Source organism: Diuraphis noxia, unplaced genomic scaffold, assembly GCF_037042655.1.
Source record: "Diuraphis noxia isolate RWA-SAM2 unplaced genomic scaffold, SU_Dnox_SAM2 contig0002, whole genome shotgun sequence".
Classification (NCBI taxonomy): domain Eukaryota; kingdom Metazoa; phylum Arthropoda; class Insecta; order Hemiptera; family Aphididae; genus Diuraphis; species Diuraphis noxia.
In genome coordinates, this window is record NW_028301712.1 from 68,642,321 (window position 1) to 68,664,115 (window position 21,795).

At 25.6% G+C, this 21,795-nt stretch overlaps 2 protein-coding genes and 1 long non-coding RNA gene across 3 annotated transcripts; 1 reads left to right on the top strand and 2 right to left on the bottom strand.

Annotated features, from left to right (window-relative positions):
• Positions 1-958: 958 nt before the first annotated feature.
• On the bottom strand, positions 959-14,153 carry LOC107167995 (thiamine transporter 2-like). The gene is made up of 10 exons (XM_089219652.1): positions 13,845-14,153; positions 9,091-9,271; positions 3,587-3,757; positions 3,260-3,476; positions 2,656-2,828; positions 2,445-2,576; positions 2,246-2,342; positions 1,913-2,105; positions 1,497-1,638; positions 959-1,186 (listed from the first exon to the last, which is right to left on the bottom strand). Exons 2-10 carry the CDS (start codon positions 9,241-9,243, stop codon positions 1,106-1,108), a joined length of 1,359 nt encoding a protein of 452 aa, XP_089075778.1. The 5' UTR covers positions 9,244-9,271; positions 13,845-14,153; the 3' UTR covers positions 959-1,105.
• Positions 14,154-14,346: 193 nt separating this feature from the next.
• On the top strand, positions 14,347-18,848 carry Rpt3 (26S proteasome regulatory subunit Rpt3). The gene is made up of 6 exons (XM_015517245.2): positions 14,347-14,535; positions 15,335-15,424; positions 15,512-15,845; positions 15,904-16,107; positions 16,226-16,695; positions 18,516-18,848. The coding sequence occupies exons 1-6, from the start codon at positions 14,503-14,505 to the stop codon at positions 18,627-18,629; spliced, it is 1,245 nt and encodes a 414-aa protein (XP_015372731.1). The 5' UTR covers positions 14,347-14,502; the 3' UTR covers positions 18,630-18,848.
• LOC149058846 (uncharacterized) lies at positions 18,641-21,468 on the bottom strand. The gene is made up of 2 exons (XR_016190289.1): positions 21,329-21,468; positions 18,641-19,398 (listed from the first exon to the last, which is right to left on the bottom strand). It is a non-coding gene; the product is annotated as an uncharacterized LOC149058846 (long non-coding RNA).
• Between the last annotated feature and the right edge of the window lie 327 nt (positions 21,469-21,795).

Sequence of the window (21,795 nt, forward strand, 5' to 3'; positions counted from 1 at the left end):
ACTTGTAATATTTTGTAGCAGACTGAAGGATTATTATTTATCATATATAAGCATATTATTGTAAAGTACTCAAAAATGGTTATATCTATATTATATAGTTGAACTCCATGATAATAGAGAACGCATGTAAACATGACCCTAACTTCAAGGATATATATATATATATATAAATTGTAGATAATACATATTAAATTGTATATATTATAATAAAATATAAATATTATAATGAAGGTTTTATGTCACCGCACAATTTATATTTTTGTTTTGCACATTTGTCATTTACACATATAGTGTCTCATACTATGCATACTTTTAGGCTTTGGTCCAAAGTATTTTGAAACTATATCATGCCAGTATGAACAATGAACATTTAATCAAAAATTTAAAATATCTACGGTTATTAATTTATGAGTTATTTACACCAAATAAACAAAATCAATTTGTCTAATACTAGATTTGAATTACAATTTCAGTTTATCTTTTAGGGATTTGTTTAGTTTATCCCAGCTATTCTGAAAAGTATTGAGCATTTTTTACTTTTAACCGCTAACCAACGACTAGATTTAATATTCCATAAGAAATCGTCCCCAAAATGGAAAATCAAAGTAATATTGTCTATGTTACTACCCAAAAAAGTGATGACAGAAAAAAACACTAACATAATTGTACTATCAATATATTCAACGCTCTGCTCAAAATCTGAAATTGCTATATTTCGTTGAAAATTGTAGAAAAATAAAAATTAATTTTTTCCATACCATTGTCTATGATAAATTAATATTTAATTATTCTAATATTCGACCTTCAATCGTCCTCACTAATAATTTTACATAAAAAATGGGTTATTAATTATTGGTTTATGTTTATGTATTTAATGATTTCAAATAAATATGTTTAAAAAAAAATGTACTAACATTATAAATTATATACAGTAAATAAATTAAAATAAATAAATAAATTAAAATTAGTAAAAATAAAATGTATTAATTTATAAACATTCAGACATATATGTATAAATCTCTTAAAATTCAATATAATATAATATATTACTGTTTATTTGTATATAAGAACAATAATTAAATTTTCTTTCATATATTCCATTTTTTCATAGTCGCCTGAATGACATGAAAGCCATTAGTAAAAACAAACATCCCAAGAACATAAAATACACACTGTAGATCAAAAACTGAAAATACACCAATGCAATAATCAAATTGTGTTTAACATAATATAATATATTTGATTTATATTTTTAGCATGCCACTTTAAGTCACTTTCTGTTAAAATTTGACATTTTTAAAGTAACTGTTAAACTTATACTTTATTTACCAATCTACCACACATTTAACGCTAATAGATTTTACAGAATGGCTATAATTACACTTTTTAACTAATATTATAGTATAATATAATATGCCTAATGTATAGTAATTTTATCAATCACCTTATACATGATTTGTGGTTCTACAATGAAATAATATTAATACAAGTCTTACCTGTTGACGAATGTCAAAAGAAAACAATTTATCTTCAACGACGAGCACATTAAGTATAATAATTAAAATATAAGCAATCAATTTGTTGAATCCAAATATTAAGGCATAACAATTCTGTTTCAAAAATTTGGCAACTTCTGCGCTAAAAGGTAAAAAATATGTTCGAAATTTTTACCAAAAAAATAATATACTCTCTGTATAGTCTCTATTTATATTATAATCTACATGTTATAATATAATAAAATATAATAGTATTTAAACAATTTTGTTTATTACATCATACTATTCAGAGTTAATTGTCAATTGAATAAACAAAATTGATAAATTAAAAATAGCAGTTTTAATAGCAAATTAACTTTCATAGAGATAAATTTGTACTAATGGATAATTTTCTTAACATTACATTTGAATGTTACCTTGATATTGTCACCATAGTCTGATATATACAACAAAATGTTATATAGTATGTATATGACTTTATTAAAGATTCAGTAAAAGAAAGAAAATACAACACGACTCCAAGTCCCATAGCTACTATTGCCATTATCATGTCTCCATACTTGTCCCAATCTCCATTTACTCTACCAATCGCATACGTAGCGACAGCGCCTCAAAAAATTTAAGAAACATTAATAATATCAATGTAATATAATATAATCTTTTGTTAGTTTATGAAGACCCCGCTACATAAATATTTTAAATAAATAAAATACAATTTGGATATTATACTAAAAATTGCATTAATTTACTGAATAACGTGGCCAATGATTCGACTGCACCATTCAAAGTGTTTAAATTACCATGCGCTTCAATTTCTTCCCAATAAAGCTGGATATATTGCGAAACCTGAAAAAACGTGAATCAGTCTTATAATTTAAAAGACTATAATTTGTTGTAAAATAATAAAACTAATATCAGCTATTGTATAAATAAATGAAAAATGTTTACCAATACATAACCACTAAGTGACAACGACCAATAAATTGACCATTTCAATACGTTAGCATCCGCATAAGCTACATTAAAATCATCCCACAGCTTTTGAATAACTTCAGAGAATTTCATTTTTACAAAATATTTCTGTATTTATAAAGTTAGCAGTATCATCAACATTATATTGTTATCAAGAAGAATATTATTCATTTTTCCTTTTTCTTACTCTTATATTATTTTGATCTAGATTAATATTATTGGATTCATTGATTTTTGTTCGTATAATTTTTTCATTATCATCTACAAACACGTCTAAAACTTGTTTATTTTCTCTATAAAAATATAAACTAAACTTAACTGGTGGTAAAAATAATGACCAAATTGTAGTTAAAATCATACCTAAAACAAATTATTCAAGTACAAGTTTAAATGTAGACGTTATGTAGAAAATGCAACAAAATATATATATATATATGTATATTATCATGTTTAGTACATCTAAATTTGGTCTTAAAAATATATCTATTACCAAACATTAATGTCAAGGCATTAATATTTTTGGAAATATTGTTTTCACACAATTTTAAATCATTATAAAACAAGTTTTGAAAAAATTATACTTCATTTTTTATCATTATCATTTTAAATTTTTACTCTTTTGAATTAGAACAGATATTTATAATTTCGTTAAATTTAAATGTATTTTTAAAATTTGTTTTTCTAGAATAATGTACAAAAATATGCAATAGTTTTTTTTTTACAAAATGAAACATCACTAATGTTTAAAATAACAGAAAATTAAAAATTTTGTAATGTATTATTTTACTTACCAAGTATACTTAAGTAAAGTAAATATACAAAGCTTAAAATGTTATATGATATAAGTACTTGTGCTATTATACCACAACTACATTTTCCAATCAAAACTGAAGTTCTTACTATACTAGTAGCGATTTGATATTGGTCTTTATTCCTGATATTTGCATACATATATGTATAATACGCAACTTCAGCTGCTCTAAAAAGCATTACAAATATTTGACCTGACTAAAGAATAAAAGTTATAGACTATATAAATATGTATGAATTAGTTATGTAGGCAAAAATAAAATTCTACAATGAATCTAAAAGAGTTAGGTAGCAATATAGATACATACTTTCAAACAACTTATAGTTGGAGATCCTAATAGTAAACTATAAGACATTATACCAGATAATCCATTTAAAATAATTATTGGCTTATATTGTAGATAATCGGTAACGAGGAATACGATTATTACAAATAATACACTAAAATAACTGCCCACTGGATAAACTTCTTCTCTAATCTATATTATAATTGAAAAAAAAAATTTAAGATACCTATAAATGTTCACATTTTTACATTAAACATTTCATATTATTCGCTTTAGTCACATATATCGTAAATTTCGTTTACAACACTGAAAACTTAAATAGTTTATGAATTTATGTCATAAAAATTGATGGTTTAGTAGGTTTAGTGTACCTTTACTCTATCCAGTGAGAGAGCAATCTGCTGGCCGACTTAACTAAGTTTTTCTGAGCTACATCATCACGCAACACCATGTCATTAGGGAACCGGTTTCATTAGTAGTGTGACGCAAGAGATGTGCAGAATCGGTGCGTTTCTCACTGGACAGTGAGTTGGTACAACATTTATTTATATTTTACAAATTTAACTTGACTCCCTAAAATTAAATATTTCTGTAAGGTATTTGTAAAAAAATCGATACAAAAAATGATTTTTATAAAATTTTAGGGGAATCAAAAATTCAATAAGTATAATTATTAGGAGTTGCCAAGATTCTATTAAATAAGCAATAGCTGAAAAATAATTAATTTTAGGGACTATAACTACAGAATTATTAAAAAAATTAAAATAAAGATATTACAAACATAAATTTGAGACTAATGAATAATGATGAAGTCCGATTTGATGTGCACCTATTATATATGCGCTGATAACATCATTTAATGTGGAACGTTCGTGAGACAGATTTAAGTAGAAATTAAGATCGAAATCTGTTTCATTTTTAAAAATTTAAAACTCATTATGGTTTTTCATTGTTTTATTTTCAAATGAATAAAAATTTTAAACAAATATAAATATAAAAAAAGCGGGTAAGTCGTGGATGTCGCTCTGCTGTACTGTAGGTTACTGTAATGGATGGGATTAAATTTGAATGCAATGATAGGTATCATTGTATACGAAAAACGATTCTGAACGGAGATGATTTGTCAGTCTAGGATATATTATATTTAAATATTGTCATATATTCTATTTTGAAACAAATATTTTATTTTTCAATTAAGACGCATTTTGCATATGGCATGGTTAATCAATTAGTGTAGTTATCATGTAGTTATCATAATTCATAATACCTTATATTATCATAGATATACGAATACCTGGTTTGAGGATAAATCGTTATCATTACGCGATTTCATAAATATTTAAAACTCAAACGCTCAAAACATTTTTCCTATAATGACACTTCAAATTTTCTCTATAGCTATTTGAAGCAAAACTTATGGAAAACTTGGTGTTAAATTTTATAACCTTAGATATAAATACAAACAATATTATGAATTTTGAGCTACAAAATAATTTGCAAATATTCATGGTTTTACGAATTTTTGTCAATATTTGAAATTCAAATGCTAATAAAAATTTAATTTGAATTTCTGGTAGACATTTTTTTTGTGATAAAGATTGAAAAATTTGTAAGGAATCTTGTATTCAATTTTCAAAGCTTAGATTTAAAAAGAAAATTTTTTATGAATTTCTAGCTTATAATAATTTGCGAATTTTCGTAATTTTTACGTATTTAGACAAAATTTGAACTTTAAATGCTTATAAAAAAAAAAATGTGACTATACATTTCTTGATTTTTCAACTGCTATTGTAAAAATATTTTGGGAGCCTTGTATTAAATTTTCAAATCTTAGGTTTAAAAGGAAAATTTTTTATGAATTTCTAGAATAAAATAATTTACGAATTTTCATTGTTCAATTTACGTATGTTGTTAAATTAAAAATTTGAATGCATGTAAAAAAAATTGTGGCTATATATTTCTTTTATTTTTCAACTGCTATTGCAAAACTATATTATAAGCCTTGTATTAAATTCTCAAATCTTAGAATTAAAAATAAAAACTTTTATGAATTTCGATCTAAGATAATTTGAACATTGCCGTAATTTTTATGTATTTAGTCAAAATTTGAACTGTAAATGCTTATCAAAAAATTTGTGACTATATATTTCTTTTATTTTTCAAATACTATTGTAAAAATATTTTAGGAGCCTTGTATAAAATTTTCAAATCTTAGGTATAAAAGGAAAAGTTTTTATGAATTTCTAGGATAAAATAATTTACAGAATTTTTGTGATTTTTACGTATGTTGTCAAAATTAAAATTTGAATACATGTAAAAAAAAAATTGTGACTATACATTTATTTTATTTTTCAACTGCTATTGTAAAAATATATTATGAGCCTTGTATTAAATTCTCAAATCTTAGAATTAAAAAGAAAATTTTTTATGAATTTCGATCTAAGATAATTTGAAAATTGCCGTAATTTTTACGTATTAAGTCAATATTTGAAATTCAAATCCTAATAAAAAAAAATCGTGCCAATGTATTTTTATAATTTTTTAATCACTTTAAGAATAACTTATGAGGAACTTTGCATTAAATTTTCAAGTATTTTGAAAGGGCCATAAAAATTTTATCGACACTTTAAAAAAAATATTTTCAGAAAAATTGAAAATTTCAGTTGTTTATAAATACCTTAAAAAAAGTCAAAATATTTTGAAAATTAAATCATGTAAATAAAATGCCAATCTAAATAACTGGTAAAATTTTTCAAGTATCTATGACTTATACTTTTTGAATAATAAAAAATGTTTGAAATCGTTTGAGGATAAATCGTTATCGTTACGCTATTTCGGAAAAATATAAAATTCAAACGCACTTAAAATTTTTCCTAAAATGATGCTTCGAGTTTTCTCTATAGCTTCTTGAAGGAAAACTTATGGAAAACTTAGTTTTGTATTTTTAATTCTTAGTTAGAAACGAAAAAATTTTTATGATTTTTCAACTTCAAAATTACTTGCAAATTTTCGCGTTTTCGACAGATTTCGTAAAATTTTTAACTGTAAACGATTATTAAAAAAAATTGTGACTTACGATTTTTAATTTTTTTTTAGCTACAATAAGAACAACTCATAAGGAACCGTGTATTAAATTTTCAAGTTTTTTTGGTCGTCCAACATTTTTTTACCGATACTTCAAAAAAAAATCAAAAAATTTCAGTGGTCTATAAATAACTCAAAAAAAGTCGAACATTTTTGAAAATTAAACTGTATATAGAAATCACTAACATTAACATTTGGTGAAAATTTCAAGTATTTACAGTGATTAGTTTTTGAATTATAACCATATAAAAATATCATTTTGGTCGAAAACTGGTTTTGCGTAAAAATTCCCGTTTTTCTGTCATTTTTTTGAAAACTGTTGGAAAATGTTTACTTTTGACCTCTATAATGCACCAAGGATATTCACTTTTACATCGGAAACCACCCCCAAAGTTTGAAATCGAAGCATTATTTCGACTAGTTATGCTGTACACAGACACAAAAACAAAAAAACACACATGTGCACATCATTGTAAAATCAATACATTCATCACTTCGTTCAGAATCTAAAAGCAAGTATGTGAGTAACGCTTTACTATACATTAGATTACGTCTAGAGAGAAATTGTAATAGATGAGTTAAATTTGAAATCATTGATATAAAATCATTGTAAACGAAATACGATTCTAAGTGGTATGTCAGGTAATATAACATAATACCTATTATAACAAAGTAGATACAGTAAAACAATTAATAGTAAAAAATTATAAGAAAACAGTAATGATATATTTTAAATTTTTTGATTACTAACCTTGTATTCTATTTTTAAGTTTTTGACCTAACGAACAAAACTTTATTGACATTTATACAGGGTATTTCTGAAATGGTTGAGGTAACAGTATATGCGTACTCAGTGTGATGACCCAATGAAGATTTTTTTGACTTTTTTTTTCAATCTTCAAAATCTGGGTGAATTTTCTTATCATCTAGGATAATTATCATCATCTTAAGCGTGAAAATTAACACTATTTGATTTTTTTACAAATCTCATACGAATCGAGGTGTCACATCATTTTTACGCTTGTCGCGCGTTTTTCACGCTCGAATTAGCGACTAAAAAAAAAAAATGGTGTGACACGTCGATTCGTATGAGAGAACTACAAGGTAATCATTGGTGATAGTTATTTATTGTTGTGTTATTTATATTATTTAACATACATGATTAAATTGGTGTATTATTTTACATTGTTAACTAATAAAAATGATAAAATAATAACAAAACTAATGTTAACAGAGTTAGTAAAGGATCAAATTGAATTAGAAATGTTCTAACAATAAGATGAATAAACCCAGATTTTGAAGATTGAAAAAAAATTTCAAAAAAATCTTCACTGGGTCATCACACTGAGTACGCATATACTAGCTACCTCAACCATTTCAGAAACACCCTGTAGAAAAAAACTAAAAAAATTTAAAACTGAAATTATCAGTAACTAACTCAAAATATTTCGAAAATTGTATAACTTATAAGAAATTATAAAATAAAAATTCGGTATAAATTGCAAGTATCTATTGTATGATAACAAAAAGGAAAATCGTATCATGTGAAATCGATAACAACCAATGTAGTAAAAATTAAATTTCAAACGTTCATAAAAATCTTATTTGACTTTTAGTAGAATTTATTTTTTATGAAGATAGACAGCTTATTATGAGTCTTGTATTAAATTTTCAAATGTAAGAAATTAAAACTGTTATGAATTTCTAACTCAAAATAATTTGAAGATATTCGTGATTTTTACTTAATTTGTCACAATTTGAAATTCAGACGCTCATAAAAATGAATGTGAATTTACGATAAACTTCGACCTTCCAAATGCACCAATAAAATTCACTTTTACACCGAAAAAGATGCTGATATTATAACATTATTTTGACTACGTATCGTGTAAACAGACAAAAAAAATTTAAAAACATATAGGTATCATTGTAAGATTCGTAACTGCAACCCTTTTTAAAGACATACTCGTATAGTCCTAGACAGAGAAGGGCATTATTCGAATAATTTTTTATTTAGATGATTAATTTTTCAGAATTTATTATTCGGATTATTTTAAAAAGAATTATTCGAATAATATCCACAACGATTTATTCGAATAAAAAATTATTCTATAAATAATCTTAGAATACAATTATTCTACTAATATTGAGCTCCATACAAAAATGTATAGATTAGACATTTAGATATTATATGGGAAATTTGCGTGTTTAAAATTACCAACCAAAGTTTAATGAATTAAGTAAACAAAAATTAATAGAATACTATTTTATTCGAATAAATCGTTGTGAAAATTATTCAGAAAATTTTATATTCGAATAATTATCTAGATACAATTTTGCCCAACTCTGATCCTAGAACCCTATAACTATATGATCTTGATCTATAACTAGTTGTATTTATAATTACATAAGCCTTGGTCCATTAATGTTATTGAACTTACTGTTCTAATGGTGTATTTTTCTGGAAGAAGTGTCAGATACTTAATAATAAAAGGATCTATTGGCCGGAACTCCCGTAGTATGACATACACAGAGACAAATATGCACACTTTTTTCCATGATTCCATAATATTAAGTTGTGAAATCAACATCATGATTTTTTTTTTGGATTTAATTCAAAACCTGTTTAAAGTGAAATATACAATGTTATTATACTTTTTTAATTTTTAAGATATTAGTAGAATATTTAGAAATTTATACTTATATACTTATATACTAATTTATACAACTATTACTTCTATAGGAACTAAATTATAAAATATGTTGTTCACTATCGTTCCTTATTTCATATACATAAATTATCATCATAATTCATCACAGCTATAGAACAAGACTGCGTAACTACTCAACATTCATAGTTTTGAGAAAAGGCCGTTTGAAGTTTAAAACTAGAATATTTTAAAGTTTTTTTACCTACGGATTTGAAATTAAAAAAAAAAAGCGGGTAAGTGGATGTCGCTCTGATGTACATTAGGTGGTGGGGTGGACCTCTGACTAGGGTAGGTTAGATTTGAATGCAATGATAGGTATCATTGTATACGAAAAACGATTCTGAACGGAGATGATTTGTCAGTCTAGGATATATTATATTTAAATATTGTCATATATTCTATTTTGAAACAAATATATTATTTTTCAATTAGGACGCATTTTGAATAAGGCATGGTTAATCAATTTTTCCAAAAACATTGCATGTAGTTATCATAATTTATAATACCTTATATTATCATAGATATACATAATATACCTGATTTCATAAAAATTTAAAACTCAAACGCTCAAAACCTTTTTCCTATAATGACGCTTCGAATTTTCCCTATAGTTATTTGAAGTAAAACTTAGTGTTGAATTTTTTATCCTTAGATATAAATCCAAACAATTTTATGAATTTTGAACTACAAAATAATTTAAGCCTGCTATCAATATCCATAAGCCTTACCTATACAAATTTAAATAGGTACTAACATTATGTGATTAACACATTCTATGTTAGACTAAAGCCTCAAAAAAAATATTTTTACACTTTAAAACAAAAGAAAAATATAATTAAATTATATAAAAATATAAACCAAATTTTCTATTTTAATAGACAAAAACTAATTAGGTAAACTTTTTATTTTTATAATCATTAGATAAAAAAACTTGAGGACAGTAATATACAAGATGATCTTTTAAAAAAAAATTGAAATATTTCAAGATTATAAACTTTTTATCAAATGTATTGTCTTGATAGAGAATTTCTCATAATGAAAGTTAATTATACCTACATAGACTTTGTATATTTTATAGGTAATGATTTTATTTTTTTCCTGTCTTGATCTTATTGGTATCTAGATACAAATGCAGTTAATATTATATCATATTCCTACAAATCTTGATGTTTTAATGAAAATGTACTATTTTAACTTCATAAATTTATAAAGCAAAATATTTTGCTGAAACCATCATTATTTATACATAAATAGAAAATAAAATAAAATATCTCATATTAAGGCATAAAAGTAAAAACATACAAAACATATAGAACATTATAATTATGTTCGGAATGGTTAAATAGATGATTTCTATTGTAGTAAGCACTAAAGCAATTAACTATATAATTTGTTTAGCTCAATGTTTTTTTTTTTTTTTTAGAGCACATAGATACAATGATAGAAATTAATGTTTTAAACATTTTTTTCCATGTCATCCTAGTCAGTTGTTCATCTAATTATAATTATTACAAAGGAGACTTGGTAGGTACAATAAAAATAACACTATATAATAACAGTTCGACTCTTTAGTGTTTATAATGATTAAAATTTTAAATTATTTAAAAAATAAAAGTTTTTAAAGTATTATATTATAAGCAAACTCCATTTAAGTAATTTTTCAATTCAATACAGTATAACCTCTCTATAACGGACCCTCTATTTAACAGAACCCTCCTTACAACAGAAAATGTCAATAGTCACTGTGCAAATTATATATGCGATTTCTACCTCTGTATGACGGAAAACTCTTTATAACGGAAAAACGTTTGGTCCCAAGCGAGATTCCGTTAGGTACAGAAAGGTATTACTGTATATGAATCACATGTTATATTATTGAATTTATTTTCGTGCACATTTGTGAGACAAATTTACAAGTTATATTACCTATTTACCTTAGTTTTAATTACAATTTAAATAATCTTTCGACTTTTGAGCATCTATAAAGTGCACCTATATAAATAGTATAAATTATAATAGATACGGTAGGTTTATTATTTTTACCCTTGTACATAATTTGTTAATGTTTTTTTTTTTTTTAATACTATAATTTTAAGTGATAAAAAATAAACAATGAGATAATAAATTATTATACCTACAAATTGTTATACAGTGCGTCTCGTGAGGCTTTACCCCTGCGATATCTCCTGAAATAATGGTGATATCGAAATTCTGGTTTTGTAATAAGACTCACTGGGATAAGAACTAAAATTATTTCATATTTTAATTTATTTTACTGTTTTGGTAAAAAAGTAAAAAAATATATTTTTTTATTTAACAATTTCCAAAAAAAAAGACCATAACAATTTTGTAGTTTATTTTTCTGAAAATATTGATGTTTCAAAATTCTATTTTCATTCATTTCCTGATTTTTAATTTTTTTTTTTTTATTTCGAGAAAAATTGCAATTATTTAGCACCGTAATGTTATCATTTTATCAAACATATGACCCGGCCGCCGCGCCACTCGCATTCCCATAAGACCGGACGAATACTTTCCGTGTTCCTAAAAGTTATAATCATATTTTATTTCTTCAAAACTAGAAATATATTAAAAATCTGGAAATTAATAAAAATAAAATTTTGAAACATCAATATTTTCAGAAAAATAATCTCTACAAAATGGCTGTTTAATTTTTTTGGAAATAATTAAATAAAAAAAAATATATGTAATATTTTTAAATTTTTTACAAAAACATAAAGATAAATTTAAAAATGAAATAATTGTAGTTCTTATCCTTGTGAATCTTATTATAAAACCAGAATTTTGATATCTCCAATATTTCGTGAGATATCGCAACGGGTAAATCCTCGCGGAACACTTGTATAATGACAAAGATCTAAATAAAAAATCTGCTAAATCGAATGTTATCCAATAACATGTATAAATCTACTATTTAGTTATAAATATCAGTACCTAATTATAATCTACAATAAAGATTCTCTATTATATCATATCATATTAAATAATTTACTGTTTACTATTTAATGTACATACTATTGCAGTACTGCCTAACATTTAACAATTTACATGAATAAATAATATAATATAATAAAAAATATGAACAATTTTTGAATTTCAGTGACCATCTAAATTTTCTTTGAACAAATAGCAGTGTAATACCTAGTAACATAGGTACTACAATAATTAGTATATGATTGTATAAGGTAATCCGCGGATAGACTAGGATAAGACCGCGAATAATGCAAAATACTACATTATATTATACGGTAAAACCTCTCTGTAACGGAATCGCTTAAGACCAAACATTTTTCCGTTTAATAGAGGGTCCGTTATAGAGAGGTTTTACTTTACTTTGGTTGGAGATTCAACTGGATTTTAGAAGGGGGGAGGGATTAATCATAGGATTAATCTTTCTTTACAAAATAAGAAGTGGTGGTTTTGATAAATGTTCATTCATTATTGTGGGGTTAAGCCCCACAAGCGACCCATAATCTCCACCAGTACTTAGTACTTACCTTTGTGACTATGCTAATACACTAAAACCTCTCTAGCTATAACAGACCCTCTCTCTATATATAACTGAAAAATATTTGGTCCCAAACAATTCCGTTACAGAGAGGTCTTACTGTAATTTTAAATATAAATTTTTATTAATTATGTATGAGTATAAGAACTGAAAAAACTGAAGTCATAACAATAACTAAGAAACGAAATTATCACACTATTAAGATGAAAATATTTAATGTGCAACATTGTTTTCATTTTTTCGATATCACAACTACGAAAAAAGTTATTCGAGTTTGAAATAATGAATTTTTAAACAAAAAAACTTTTTTCGTAATTGTAAAAATATTAGTAGGTGTACCTGTTTAAATACAGTAAAACTTCTCTGTACGGAATCGCTTGAGACCAAACATTTTACCGTTATAAAAAGTTTTCGGTCATATAGAGGTAGAAATCGCATATTATATAATTTGCATCGGGATTCGGGACTATAGAAATTTTCTGTTATAAGGAGGATTCCGTCAAATAGGGGGTCCGTTATAGAGAGGTTTTACTGTATTTACAAATGTCAGGTAAAATTCTATTTATCTAGTTTATTCAAATAATTTCCAATCATTGAGTTACGTATGTATTTAATTATTTTCATAAAAATCATTCAACACTAATTATGTATTTACATCTAAAAACTATTGATAACTACGTCGAAATTGATGCGAGTCGCGTAGAAAAAAATCATACAAACATTGAATGATTTCAACACCCTAGGTGAATTTACTTGGCTCACTATAACGTCTGTTTGCAATATTATTTTTGTATTCAAATATTAGTCATCGCCACGGTTCACAAATTTGCCTAATAATACATGTATTGTTTTTTCATAATTATCAATGGTATAATTAGTCATTTCTCACGTATCACATTTATCTTTCGTTTATATCTATAATAATAATTTAAATCATGATATTATGCACACTTACTTATTATAATAGAACTATAATGATCGGGAATTTAAAATAATATAAAATTAACAAGTGAGCCTGAGGCTCAAATATTAGAAAATTATTGAAAAATCGACACTCGCGGGACAGTAAGAGACGACAATATTATCGGTCGGTATAAGCGTGTGCTATTGGACGAGCAACAAGCGTGAAGCGATCATTTAATGAGCAGAAATTATTTTATGCATTGTTTAGCGAATGCTTTGAATTTCCCTCGCCATTTCAGAAACAATTAACTTCAATAGTTCAATTTCTATAGTTCAATATTCTAATTCTATGTCTATTGTCTATCAACATTCAACAATAAGCGCATTATCGGTAGCCCAACTCATACGTCCGTTTTTTTCCTCCATGAAATATTGGGAAACATACTCCAATATCAGCAGCTGCTCGAAAAACAACAAAAACATTTATACACAACAACAATGACAATGGCTTTTTGAGGTTATATTTTAATTATCACTACAATTGTGATTAATCATTTTGATAACGTTAAAAAGAAAAGCAAAATTGAAAATATAAAAATCACAAAAATACAAAATATCACAATAATAATTAAAATTCACGTTCTCGGCGTCCTCGTAATAAGCAACCACACATATTTTAAATTTTATAAGTTTAATTACGAAAATTTGCAATGGAAGAAATCGGTATTGTCTTGCCAGAAAGGGTACGTATTTAGTTTTGTAAAATTCATATTTATAACATTAGTCTCTTATACTAATTATTAATTATTCCATTATTCCACTAGTAGGTAGGTATCTTTTAAAAAACGTCTTCATTTCTAGTAAAACAAAAAAACAATACATTTATTTTGTACTTAATTTTCGCACTTCGTATATTAATAATACCTATTACTAAATTCTTTTTAGAATAATATTATAATTTTTAAGCCGTGTTCGATCTACTGTTTCCAATAAATTGCCTTACAATATGTTGTAGTAATGTAGTCTAAAGCCTCATCCAGACCAAAGAAAAATTTGTCGAAAACAAGTGTTTCCGACGTGTCGTTGACAATGTTTCTGATTTTCTATCATAAGCGGTAACATAAATATTTGTCGATGACAGTGTCCGCAATATATGTTCCTGACAAATTTTTCTTGGTCTGGACTGAGCTTAATGTACCTAATTGTACAACATAATTTAAATACTAACTGATAAACGTTTGTAAGATACCTATGTCTATTCAAATATAATTTACATGCATACATCTGTTTAAATCGGTTATTTGATAAAATCTTGACATATAATAGATTTTTTTTTTGAAACCAATTCCCTATAAAATGCACTAATAAATAAATAAATTCATTTTAATAGATTTTGTTCTTTTTTTGTGTGAATATAGGTAGTCTACAGACTTATAATTTTCAACTTATAATATGTTTGAAATATTTCTATATTTTATATTTCAGTGTTACTATTATTATTATGCAATTTAAAATTGTCATGTTAATGTATTTATTTTACAGGACGATAGTCAAGATGCTAAACCCACTCTCCCTAATTTGAATAATGTTGAAGCATGTTTAGATAGTTTGGACCATTATTCTAGATACAAGGTAAATTGATTGTGATTATTAATTTTTAAATTTAAATATGAATCTCAAAATTATTATTACCTTATTTTTATTTTATGAAATACCTAGCGCTTACAAAGATTTTTGGAATTTTTGACTGTGCAAGAAGAATACATTAAAGATGAACAACGTAATTTAAAAAAAGAATACTTACACGCACAAGAAGAAGTGAAACGTATTCAGAGTGTTCCACTTGTAATTGGTCAATTTTTAGAAGCAGTTGACCAAAATACTGGTATTGTTGGAAGTACTACTGGATCAAACTATTATGTACGTATATTGTCAACAATCGACCGGGAATTACTGAAACCATCTGCTAGTGTGGCGTTGCATAAACATAGTAATGCTTTGGTTGACGTATTACCACCAGAAGCAGATTCTTCTATATCTATGCTACAGGCTGGTAAGTTGTTTTAATAATGATAACATTTTTTCTATTTTAACAATATAAATTACCATAGATGAAAAGCCTGATATTCAATACGCTGATATTGGAGGTATGGATATGCAAAAACAAGAAATTCGAGAAGCTGTAGAATTACCACTAACACATTTTGAACTATACAAACAAATTGGTATTGATCCACCACGTGGTGTTTTAATGTATGGACCTCCAGGATGTGGTAAAACTATGTTAGCTAAAGCTGTGGCTCACCATACTACTGGTAACTATAAATTATAGTAAAAATGCAATTAAATCAGAAAAATAAATTTTATCTGTAAACATATTTTTAGACTTATATACTTAAACAATCTTTATTATTATATTATTTTATTTTATAGCTGCTTTTATTCGCGTGGTTGGTTCAGAGTTTGTCCAAAAATATTTAGGAGAAGGTCCACGTATGGTACGTGATGTCTTCCGTTTGGCTAAAGAAAATTCACCTGCTATCATATTTATTGATGAAATTGATGCAATTGCTACTAAACGTTTTGATGCTCAAACAGGAGCTGATCGTGAAGTACAGCGGATATTACTTGAACTTCTTAATCAAATGGACGGTTTTGATCAAACAACTAATGTTAAAGTTATAATGGCTACCAATCGAGCTGATACTTTAGATCCAGCTTTATTGCGTCCTGGTCGTTTAGACCGAAAAATTGAGTTTCCATTGCCTGATCGTAGACAAAAGCGTTTAGTATTCTCAACAATAACAGCCAAGATGAATCTCAGTGAAGAAGTCGATTTGGAAGATTATGTGGCCAGACCAGATAGAATTTCTGGAGCTGATATTAACGCAATTTGTCAAGAGGTGATATTTTTGTATTTTAAAATAATTTTAGGTACTTATCAGTTATGATAAATACTTTAATATTCATTTCTGTTATTGTGACTACCTATTCCAGATTTATATTGCCTTATAGTTATATTATTTTCAGACAATTTTGTTATCTATAGAGCTAAATAATATATTAAGTAGCCTTGCTCAATAAAACTTATGTACTAAGCCGCTAAGGAATTAAAAGTGATGTTCACCAATAATACAATTTCCTGTAAGGCTGTAACCCACATTTTTAATTCAAAATTGAGTACAGTGAAAAATTGTATTGGTAGTTGCAATAGGTAACAGTTTAATAACTAATTTTACAACAACAATTTCCATAACAGAAGTTTCTCTCTATTAAAAAAAAATTAATTATTTCAAACTGAATTTAATTAATAACAGAAATTTATATTCAAATTGTGTTAATTGTATTATTTTATCTCATTTTCCATGTTTCTATACATAAATTAGTAACTATTTTAAATATTTATGTTTTAATTTAGCTGTTAACCTACGATTGGTAATCTACTAAAATGTAAACTCATTTTAACACGTCATTATAGATTTAAAAAATAAAAAATTAAACTTCACCCAAAATTTACAGTATACTAAATTCTCATAAACCTTGCTTCAAAATAAAAATAAAAAATCTTATTTAAATACCCTAGATAATATGCTTACCATTATTTTTGATAACACACTGCTTGGTCTACTCACTCTAATATTGAAAATCACACATTAAAACTAATTCTTCTTAATATAAAATTTGCAATGTAATGCGTTAGTAATACAAACGAAACACATGCAACCGCATGAATTATCTTCATAATTAATTTCTATTCATTTATTATAGAACAAAAATTTATATTTCAAAACAAATTTTGTGAAATTATCGTTACAATAATCATTTTCTAATATCTCCTTAAGGAGATATTGATAACAATATAAAAAATATTTACCAGCTACATATCTTCTATCAGCACTACTCACAAACAATTTAATTAACTGTCATACATTTTACTAATGCATAAGTTTAATTACATCATATATCACATTCCTCATATCTACATTCTACATACCTATTTATATTTATATTTATATTCTATTTGCCAGTCTTATAAGCTGAAATAATATTAATAAATGCACTTTTAAAATTACATGAAATATCATGAAATTGTTTCACAAAATTGACATTATAATTTTTAAATAAAAATATGTTCAAAAACTTGCTCAACTCGGTTAGATATAGGGGAATGGCATTACTGCTTGGCAGGTATACAGATAATTTACCAAGTGGGGTGACAAGCGGGTATCTCCAGACTGTGGTCTGACAAAGCTAGTCGCTGCCGACTACTTTTCTTGAATTGAACAGTAGAATAGGTTAGGTAACAATGTACTTAACCATATAAAGGACCAGTAGGGTCCTACTAAGATGTAAAACATATTGATAGATTAGGTGTTATTAAGGTGCTAAACGAATGTAAAAATAATCAATTTTTAAATTGAAGGATCTATTTTCAAAGTGATCAATATCCATGTTTACTAAATTTTCAGAAAAGCAAAAAAAAAAATACATACTTCTTATACATACATTAAAACATACTTGTCTATAGTATGATTATATGTTTTGAAACCTATTTGTCTAATAGTGTGTTATTCGAATTTAAAATTTTATGACAGGTCATCTGTCTCATTTTTAATGAAAAATAGATAGATATTTTACACTTTGATACTTGACCCCTCAATTATTAAAACTAACACTGAAATCAGTTATACCTATTTTAAATAAAATGTATTTTATTTTGTAGGCTGGAATGCATGCTGTACGTGAAAATCGTTACATTGTGTTACCTAAAGATTTTGAAAAAGGATACAAAAACAATATCAAAAAGGATGAATCAGAACATGAATTCTACAAATAAGTCTATACAAATAACAATAGACCTACTTTTTATTAAATTCAGATACACCATTTTTTTTTCTAATAAAAATAAGTTTGCATATAATTATTATGGTAATTTATTAATTGTATCAAAAATAATTAATATAATTTCTTAAACAATTTCAATAATATATATTTTTATTTGCTTGTAATAATATCTTAATTCGAAATTAGAATATAATACCAATCCATTATTCAATTGATATTATTTTTATTATTATGGTATTCTGTATACAAAAATTACAATTTTTTATCTCTAACATAAGTATTATACCGAGTAAGCTAATAATAATGACCTATAGTGGCTATAGTCTGTACCAATTAAGATTGCACAAAAATTGGTCTAAATTCACACGTGGACTTATGGCGACCAACGACAGAGTGAATAGATTTGGCTAGAAGGGTCCAAAAGTAATTTGGATGTACCATCGCTGTGCTCTCTTATTTGGTACAGACTATAGTTTGATAATTAAACATTAGAATTCTGATATTCTTAAAGATCAATGAAGAATAATTTTTCATATTCAATGGTCTTTAACGTGGAATTTAGATGGGTGGAAGGCATGAAGCACGTAACTTTGGTATGATGTGGCATGTCCATGACCACCTCCACCACTACCGCCTCCTCCGTAATTACCGTGTGAGGTATAAAGTGCCTCATTATCTTCAACTTCTTGTAGGTCACGTTTTTTTAAAGTTCTGGAGTAAGTAGTGGCCACCATTGAGATGATAAAAATAACAAAAAAAATCTGAAAAAAATGTATTTATTGTATAAATTAAAATAATCTTTTAATTTATTATTTTCATGTCCTCGATTTTATATAAACATTCTCATAAGCAACTTGTTATAAAACAACTCAAATCCTTTAACCATTATAAAGCTATTTTTAATGTGAATATCCTTAGATTAATGCTTTTGGAATTGTTTCTTTCTAAATCTTTTAAAAATCAATGTGATGTTAGTGCATTATTTGACATTCTGTTTTTAAAAATCAATTTCAGTTGATACTTTAGTTGCATATTAAAAAATAATTAATTGCATCTAGAGAGTTGATAATCTCTTCTAAATCATTAAATTTCCTCTCCAGTTTATGTAAATTTATCAAACATAAATTGTCCAGCAAATATTATCAACTTCGGCAAATTATGATTAGTAAACTCTGTTCTGACATTTGTATTGATTGGTAAACAATTTTTTATCTAGTTGTCAGTTTTTGACAATAAACATTATATATGTCATATAGAATACGTCAAGTTATAATATATGTTAAAAACTTAAAAAATATAAATAATGTTAAGAAAATTTAATAACAATAAGTAATGTATATTCCCTAGGAACAAAAATTGCTGTACATCTAAAATATGAATTAAATTTAGTGATAAATTTACATATATTTCAAACATTTACTATACTAATACATCTGTAACTATTGAAAATCAAATAAATTCTGTATTTAAATACTAAGGACCATATTTTGTACATTCGATGTTTAATTAAATAGAACTTGATTTACAGATAATAGTCTTTAAAATAATTTATTGTACCTAGGCGTGATGTATGAATCACTATATGATTTGTTATTACAATTTATATAAAAAGAGTATTATTAATAATATCTAACTTAAAATAACGAGTTGTAACCAAATTTAATTCTGCAATGAAAAATTATAGTTACTATTACTATAAATATACAGGGTGATTCTCTTATCAAACAACATTCATAATTTAAAAAAGCATTGACTTTTTTCAAAATATTTTTTAAATAGTTTTAAGTTGTTAAAAACAAACGTTTTTATTAAATTATATTTTTAAATATTTTTTATCCTTATCATTTTTTACTTTTTTGAATGACAACATAGAGTTTTAATTTCATATTTCAAAACAGAATAGTTTTCTTAGTATTTTGATTCATAACAATTGAATTTAGGACGAGTAGTTTATGAGTTATAAGTATTTAAAGTTTAGACAAGCGGAGTAGTGGACAAACATTTTGCGGGGTAACCCGTACCACTCCACTCTGCCAATCTAAACTTTAAATACTTATAACTCATAAACTACTAGCCCTAAATTCGATTTTTACGAATCAAAATACTTAGAAAAATATTCTGCTTTGGAATATGAAATTAAAACTGTATGTTGTCATTCAAAAAAGTAAAAAACTTAAAAAATGATAAGGATAAAAAATATTTTGAAAAAAGTAAATACTTTTTTAAATAATGAGTGTGTTTGATAAATCAATCACCCTGTATAACAATTTATTTTATCGATACTTACATTTTTTCCGATATTTTGTTTCAATATTGCAGAAAACAAATAAAAGATATCGATATTCAACAATATAACGTTGGAGAAGCCTCTGAAGCCTGGTTACTACCTACCTAGTTTTTAGGTAGGTAATTATTTATTATCAGTATTGCCTATATTATATTCTACTGTCTAAGTAAATCGATACAGAACAAAATACTTATAGCAAATTAATATCCATATGACTATATGAGCCATACCTACCTTAAAAGAAAGTAAATGAATATAATAATTATTAATTTACCATTTAATTAAAAACTTATTTCTTTAAATTATACCTAAGTACCTTTTTTTAACAAATAGCATTTGGACATTCTCGCCCCTATAAAACTAAGTAAAATTTAATTTCTAAGCGAATTCATTAATAAACATACCTGTTTAGTGTTCATAATTTGTATTCGTCTATAAGTGTTTCTCGGTGTTTATGTAGGTATATACAAGAAAATCAGTTGTTGTTTCTTGAGTCACAATATTTGAACTACATGCTAGGAAAAGTGAAAAATCCATTTATATAACAGTCCACCACCACTTCATTATCTACCACTCGAGTTTTCCGATTTTTACGGTTTGATTGCTGTAATAATATTAAATATAAGCGTATTGGAAAATAATAAACCAAAACTCAACAGCTTTCTCTGTATACCGATATGTCTTATAACTAAATAAAAATAGTTCAGTTTTTATTTTCTAATCTTGATGTATAGACATCTCTATAATATAGGTAACTCGTGACTTTTGAAATATTATTTATCAATTACATTTTTATAGTAAAATATGTTTATTTCAGATGTAAGCAATTTAATGTGTGTACCTAGTTTAAGAACGAGAGAAATCGAAAAAA

What these genes read in the sequence shown, in the direction of transcription:
- LOC107167995 (XM_089219652.1), bottom strand. Translation starts at nt 9,243, where the DNA reads ATGATGTTGATTTCACAACTTAATATTATGGAATCATGGAAAAAAGTG. An exon ending in ACTTTACTTAAGTATACTTG is followed by an intron (nt 2,829 to 3,259) that starts GTAAGTAAAATA and finishes AATTTGTTTTAG; the next exon opens with GTATGATTTTAACTACAATT. An exon ending in CACTTAGTGGTTATGTATTG is followed by an intron (nt 2,343 to 2,444) that starts GTAAACATTTTT and finishes ACGTTTTTTCAG; the next exon opens with GTTTCGCAATATATCCAGCT.
- Rpt3 (XM_015517245.2), top strand. Translation starts at nt 14,503, where the DNA reads ATGGAAGAAATCGGTATTGTCTTGCCAGAAAGG. An exon ending in TATATCTATGCTACAGGCTG is followed by an intron (nt 15,846 to 15,903) that starts GTAAGTTGTTTT and finishes AAATTACCATAG; the next exon opens with ATGAAAAGCCTGATATTCAA. An exon ending in TTAACGCAATTTGTCAAGAG is followed by an intron (nt 16,696 to 18,515) that starts GTGATATTTTTG and finishes TTTATTTTGTAG; the next exon opens with GCTGGAATGCATGCTGTACG.